The sequence below is a fragment of the Pleuronectes platessa genome, chromosome 4 (assembly GCF_947347685.1).
Source record: "Pleuronectes platessa chromosome 4, fPlePla1.1, whole genome shotgun sequence".
Classification (NCBI taxonomy): domain Eukaryota; kingdom Metazoa; phylum Chordata; class Actinopteri; order Pleuronectiformes; family Pleuronectidae; genus Pleuronectes; species Pleuronectes platessa.
In genome coordinates, this window is record NC_070629.1 from 30,080,063 (window position 1) to 30,087,156 (window position 7,094).

At 48.9% G+C, this 7,094-nt stretch overlaps 1 protein-coding gene across 1 annotated transcript; it reads left to right on the plus strand.

The window, feature by feature from the left end:
* The first annotated feature begins 2,346 nt into the window (after positions 1-2,346).
* mymk (myomaker, myoblast fusion factor) lies at positions 2,347-5,568 on the plus strand. The gene is made up of 6 exons (XM_053420025.1): positions 2,347-2,481; positions 2,998-3,112; positions 3,926-4,074; positions 4,164-4,280; positions 4,402-4,542; positions 5,368-5,568. Exons 1-6 carry the CDS (start codon positions 2,347-2,349, stop codon positions 5,566-5,568), a joined length of 858 nt encoding a protein of 285 aa, XP_053276000.1.
* Positions 5,569-7,094: the final 1,526 nt, after the last annotated feature.

Here is a 7,094-nt window from a genome sequence, read left to right on the forward strand (position 1 = left end):
GAGTGAGCAGGACGATTTCTGGAGAACTCCCAGAGTGTGTGTCTGGAAACGGCCTCTGGTGAATTTGATGAGGATGGGATTCAAACCCACGCCTGCCGAGCACGATGGATTAGCCGTCCACTTCGTCCACCTCGTCCTGTTACAGACCCGTGTCCCAACACTGATCGTCCCTTAGATTGACACATGGCATTCTGTATATTTGGTTTATCTGTGATATGAATTATTGAAGAGGAGGAATCACTGCAGTTTAAATCAGAACAAAGAACCACAGTCAAAGACTTGATGAACTAAAAGGTGAAACAACACTTTCAGTTCACATTTGACCGAGTGACTCTTCAGCGGAGACACGAGCTCGGCCCTACAGTTATTTGTGAAAAGGGTCGAGGGGTCAGAGGTCACCGCTATTTATTACTGAATCAAAAGGAAGCGCAGTGTTTTTTCAGATGCGTCCAGGAAGTCTGCTCCAGATTCCCACACTAACCCGCCGTGTTTACACTGAGGGGTCCTGAGGTGAAAGTCACCCGGGGCCACGAACCCTCCTGGACCAGAAGGACACAGGGTCCGGGACAGACAAAGAAATCCAGATCCAACAAGACTCGACAGTTGTGACACTGAAATATGCAAACAGAGCAGAATTTAAGATAAAATGTCCAAATAAACCTGATGATTGAATGATGATCGATGATCAAACAAGTATGAAGCAGCAGACACCTGCTGCCAGAATAAAGTTTTCCATCAAATAATTATTATGTTTAACTTTGTGTGTCTGTATAAAACAGATCAGCTGGTGGTTATAGTTTTTAAGGAGTCGTTAAACTGGTTTGTTGGAAAGTTAAACTGGATCCACATCTTTACAGATGTTGAGTTGTAACAGCAGATGTTGTCTCTTCCATCTTCATGATTAGAAGTTTGGAAACGATGACACAGACACTCACAACCTTCACTTGACTCCAAGAGGACCGTGGTCATGTCCTCCATCTTTAAATACCGTCGAAGCTTTCTCCCACTCTCACGTGTTCAACTTTCCAAAGTGCACCTTTGACCTCCTGACCACCAGGGTGAGCTGGAGGTCTGGGTCGGGTCATCTGAGGTCGTCAGACTCCCCCTGACAGTAAGTGTGGTAATCAGATTACCTCAAATGGCTGCTCAGCCACAGGTGGGTCGCACACATGCACATTCCTCTCACAGAAAGTGACAACCCCCCCCTGCTGGAAACCAAGGCTCAGTGAGACCCACAGAGCGTTTAGCTCCGGGGACGTGAACGTCCTCAGAACCGGTGCTGGACGGACAGATCCTCAGAAACAAGGGAACAGAGAGTCTGACCAGGTCCAGTCTGCAGAGGAGATCCCGGCTGAGGGCGTGGTGCTGCCCCGGCAGCTCGTCCACCACCGCCGGGTGTGTGAGTGTGTTGTCGGCCTGGTGCCCGGCGGCTCGGGTTACAGAGGCACGCTGAGAATCTGAGGCGTGGGGGGGGGGGGGCACCCCTCTGCAATACTGCACCCTTTGTGTCGCTGCCTCGAGCCTCTGAGCAGGTGTAACAGCTGAGAGCCGAGCGGAGGAGGCAACTGCTGCCGCACCATCGAGGGATCAACTCATTCAGACACATTCATCACAGCAGCGTCTAACATGGCCTCACCCACAGGAGGCTGCCGGAGCCTTATAGGGGACAGGGTTCTTATTCTGTTACGACTGTTATAATTAGTTTAATGTGATTTTCTGTGTTTTTATTTGTGAGTTTTCTGCCTCGGATGGTTAAAACATCATGGATGATAATAACAGAACCTACTTGTGGGACACTGATCACCTCTTTAGGCCGGAGACACTTTTTAACCAGATGTTTGTGTAGAGAACCAAATGAGTTGTGAACGAATAAACCAATGAATAAATATTTCAAGCTGAATCTGAGTCATTGCATCTTCAGCAGGATAATTATCATGTAGATATTATATTGTGGATGTGACCCAGTGCACGTGAAGCCCTCCTCCTGCCCGGAGCCCCTCCCTCGGTCAAACAGCTGATGAGCGATGACGCTGCAGGTCCAGGCCCCCGAGGACCTGACAGCCTGGAGGGACATTTAAAGTTTAAAGGATCCCCCCCCCGGACAGCTGGGTGTGTCCGTGCAGCGTGGGGGGGGTGTGCACGAGGACATGTGTGCAGCTTAATGAATCCTGAAGCTCAGAGCGTCCACACCGTGAGGACTGAGGGACCTGAGGACATTTACCAGATCAAACTTCTTCTCCTTCATCTGAATCCTGCAGGACGTCTTCTGCTCCAGCAGCGTTTGTGTTGACGTTGTGTTGACGTTGTGTTGACGTTGTGTTGACGTTGTGTTGACGTTCCTCCACCATGGGAGCGTTCATCGCCAAGATGCTGCTGCCCACAGTCAGCAGCCTGGTGTTCCTCCCGGCCGCCAGCGTCGCCGCCAAGAGGGGCTTCCACATGGAGGCCATGGTCTACTTCTTCACCATGTTCTTCACCGCGGTGAGAGAGTGCTCCTCCTGAGAGGTTTCCTCCTGAAGCTGTTTAACTCAACCTCACAGAATCATATCCATATGAGCATCAGTGGAGTTGTTATTAATAATCCAGAGGTTTTGATCAGAAGCTGAGATCTGGTGAGAGAATCTGAATCACTCACTGATTTAATAACCTCAGATCTTAGAGCTGGTGGAATCCAGATCCTTCATAAATCATCTTCTCAGTAGTTTGTAAATTAATATTACTCTGCAGATAAAGAACAAGAGAAGAAATAAGAATCTGATTTAAAAAAAATATCTTTATAAAGTTACTGTTCACAGACATTTTAACAACTTACAACTAAAACCAACAAAATAGAAATAAAGTGGCTGTTACCAGAAGATTCCATATTTACTTTAATCTGCAGAAATAACTTTTAGGTTGTGTATAAAGGGTTTCATGAAATGTTTGCTCTTTTATTAAACACCACGTTTTTAGTGTTTAACTCATTATAATCAACTTGTGTGTTTGCGTGTTGTGTAGATCTATCACGCGTGTGACGGACCAGGTCTCTCCATCCTGTGCTTCATGAGATATGACGTCCTGGAATACTTCAGTGTTTACGCCACGGCCCTCTCCATGTGGGTCACACTGATCGGTACGTTCTACTGTTCAGTGTGTGTGTGTGTGTGTGTGTGTGTGTGTGTGTGTGTGTGTGTGTGTGTGTGTGTGTGTTTGTGTGTGTGTGTCTTGCAAGAGAAAGTAAATAAAGATTATTAATTGGAATTCGACAACTGCTCGTCTCAAGGTTAAAAACAACCGGCTCCTCCTGCAGCAGTTGTCCACAACACGTGTTGTGTCACTGAGTCGCTGCTCATGTGTTCAGATGGGCACAGTGTGGTTCTCTCGTATGACTGCACACACACACACACACACACACACCCATTGAAACATTTGCTGCTCTAAGCCCGTGAGGTTTTCCAGCGATGGTCATGGAGGCCTGAGGCTCCGACAGCTGACGGCTCTGATCCTCTTCACTCTGTTTACACCCACTTCTCTGATCCAGAGTGAATCCAGATCAGATTTTGATGTGATCCCCTTCACCTGGTGTTAACATGTGTGCACACTGAGATCTGATCTCTGTCCAGCTCTCGTCACTTCCTCGTCGTGACAGCAGAAGAAGAACAGAAGAAGTTTCTCTCACGTTTTCTTCTTCTCGATGTGTCTCGTCTTCACCGGCCTAGCGTCTCGATCACCCCCTAGTGGCTGCCTGCAGTATAAACCCCACCTCCTCCATGTTAGCAGATGGCACATGGACCCAAATTAAAAGTAGATGTTAAATAAATGTTTAGATGAATAAATAATTGTGGTTTCTACTGTAACATCCTGCAGGAACAGATCAGATTTTTCAGGTCGTTATCATGAACACGGTGAAGAAGGTTTAATGAACTCGTACGTCTCTTCGTTCCAGCTCTGGGCGACTTTGACGAGCCTCAGCGCTCCAGCATCACGATGTTCGGGGTGCTGACCACGGCCGTGAGGATCTACCAGGACCGCTGGGGCTACGGGATCTACTCCGGACCCATCGGATCGGCCGTCTTCATCATCACCGTGAAATGGGTGAGTGCTGTCCAACACGGCAGCGATCAGAGGCTGAGGTCGTCTCGTCTTCCATCCTTGACCTCTGTGTGTGTCTCCTGGTGTTCCAGCTGCAGAAGATGAAGCAGCTGAGGGCCGTGTACCCGGACAAGAAGGTGTACACGCAGCAGGTCGGTCCCGGCTGCTGCTTCGGCGCCCTCGCTCTCATGCTGCGGTTCTACTTTGAGGTGAATTTCTTCAATCTCATCCGGACAGATAAATATCAGATATATTATTAGATTACTTCTTGTATACATATTGTTTCTGGAGCAGTGATGTCTTCATCGTGATGTTTCCTCTTCTATGCAGGAGTGGGACTACGCCTACGTCCACAGCTTCTACCACCTGTCTCTGGCTGTGTCCTTCGTCCTGCTGCTGCCGAAGAAGAACCGCTACGCAGGGACGGAGCGGAACGCTGCCAAACTCAGCTGCTACACGTTGTGCTGCTGCGTACGTTTACATCCACTACATCTGAACATGGGGGGGGCACGGCTCAGGTGTTATGATCGTTGCCTTTAAATCGAATCTTTCATTTTAACGATGTTCGGAGCATTTCAAGCGTTAATTGACGATGACTGAAAACAACAAATAAGTCTTTGTGTGTAAATATTCCATTTTAGTTGTGTAATTCATTTTTATCATTTTGAATTCATTTGTTTCTTAACATCAGGAAGAACATATAAGATAATTGGTCAACTTTTATAACTGAGTGAAACGCGGAGTTAATCCCAGTTTCCAGTCATACAGGGAGACAAAATTTGAGTGGTCGTCCTCCAACCTGAAGGTCGGCAGTTCGATCCCCAGTCTGACCCATCTGCATGCCGAAGTGTCCTTGGGCAAGATGCTGAACCCTGAATGGCCCCCCCCATAGAATAACATAGAATATGTGAAGAGCTTTGAGTCATCAAGAATAGAAAAGCTCTGTATAGATAAAAAACCATTTACCATTTAATTATCAAAGATGTAAAACAGGGTCAGACTGTGCATCAACAGAAATAACAGTTAAATGCAAACTTCAACCGAACCTTTAAAACTATGAAGGTTTAGTGTTTCTGACCTTGGTGTCGTTTCAGTCTCCTGTAGGAACACGGTCATGGACTTTAAAGGTGTTCCCATAGGTGTTCGATTGAATAGGATTTTTATTTCTTTATTCTAGATTTCATTTTTCTTTTAGGAATCATGATATATAAAGAGTGATTGATAGATTTAGAGCAGGTGACAGTGAAAGGATTGAATCTGTAATAAAACCCAGTGTCCTCCTGGTTGTCCCTGCAGTCCATGTCCCCGGGCACAGTCAAAGACAAGACGGACAAATCCAAGAAGAAGAAGTCTCGCTCCGTGTGGACGGTCCCCACGGAGAAGCTGTGGCCACGAGGCTGCAGCACCCCCACCCTGCCTCTCTACACCCCCCCGCCCTCCACACCTGTCAAAGGCACCAGCATCAGCAAACTCAAAGAGATGAACGGCTGGAAGTGAGGCCGGAGACTCGGAGCGCGGGAGGACTTCGTCCCGAGGAGCGGGCGTGGACGACGCCGGGAACATCACCAGAGAACTGTCGGCCAAACGCTGATAAACTTGTACGTGGCTGGTAAGTTAATCTGCTTCAGCAGGAAACCAACCTTCATGAGGACGTTCCTCTCCACTCCAAAGAATCCTTTTGGCCAGTAGAATATTTAAGGTCAGCAGCGGCTTCAGGAATCCAGCCGCCGCCGCCGCCGCCGCCGCCGCCAGTCGCGGAGGAAACGTCACATCAGAGCCCTGATGTGCTCGTTACATTTTTCGGGCACGAGCTAAAAGGCGAGTCGGGCCCCTGAGGGCCCCGGAGACCCGATAAGAGGACAGCTGTGAGGAGGCGATCGGACGCACACACAGCACGAGCAGCGAGACGGTGGCTGAGACGAGCCAGTAAAACTGACTGGGAGATTTACGAGGAGAACAAACAGGCAGATGGTTTATCTCTCCAAGATATATAAATTATCTTTAGAAATGTTCCTCAGGGGACGGCCTTCGTCTGCTCGCCTCCGTCTGTCCCCCCCCTCCTCTCCGTCAGGAAGAGGAACCGCCCGACTCGTTTGTGAGAGTTACAAGACTGTAAAGCACGTTTTACCGTTTCATTCGTCCTCGCGGTGCTAAATGTGTCATGAGGAGCATCAGACGCTGGAGGAGAGGAAGCAGCGGCCCAGACGTCCAAACTGCAGCGTCCTGACGTGTCTCTGGATCCACAGGTGGACTCGTCTGTCTCCAAGGTTCAGACTGTGTCACGTCTCTGCTGGAAACCTTCATCACCACCTAATTTATTGCAGGATGTTGTGTATTCAGTATAATGTGTGTTGTTTTTTAGCAAATAAAATGAAATGTTGTGTATCTGTTGGGATCTGGTCTCTGGAGCGTTTGGGGAGATTTACAGTCTCACTGATCTGATTCATGAACTTTGTAGAAACTGACCATTGACAAAACCCCCGACTGGCACAAGCTTCAAGGCCTCTGCAGCTCTAATCCCGAACTCTGGTCTCCTGTTCCACGCTCGCTTCGGGGCCACGTGGAGTTGTGCGTTCGCGCACGTCACCTCGCCGAACACGACCCAAAGACTACAAACGTCTCGAGCGTATCGCAGACAAAACAGTGGTCGGCCAAAACGTGAATGAACCTCCCTTCCACCAGGGAATGGTTTGAGTCTGGGCCAAGCCGCCAGCTCCTGTGCCCAGAGAAAGGTGTTTTTGTCTGGGCTCGGAGACCCAGCTGGCCGGGCCACCGGCACCTCCCTGCTGGCTGCACCGCGCGGCCCTGACAGGACGGTAACTCGAGCCTTTTATTGCACAAGTGTGAAACACTTCTCAGCTCCTTTACGACCGCTGCCTGTCCCACACCGCCCTGCTGAGGGGCTGAGGCCCACACACATTCAGGACTGTGTCTCTACGCTTGTGGAGACTCCACCGGCCTCAAACACACATTCATATAAGAACTGAATCTGAATCTTGACCCGAAATTCAAGTTCTGACCTT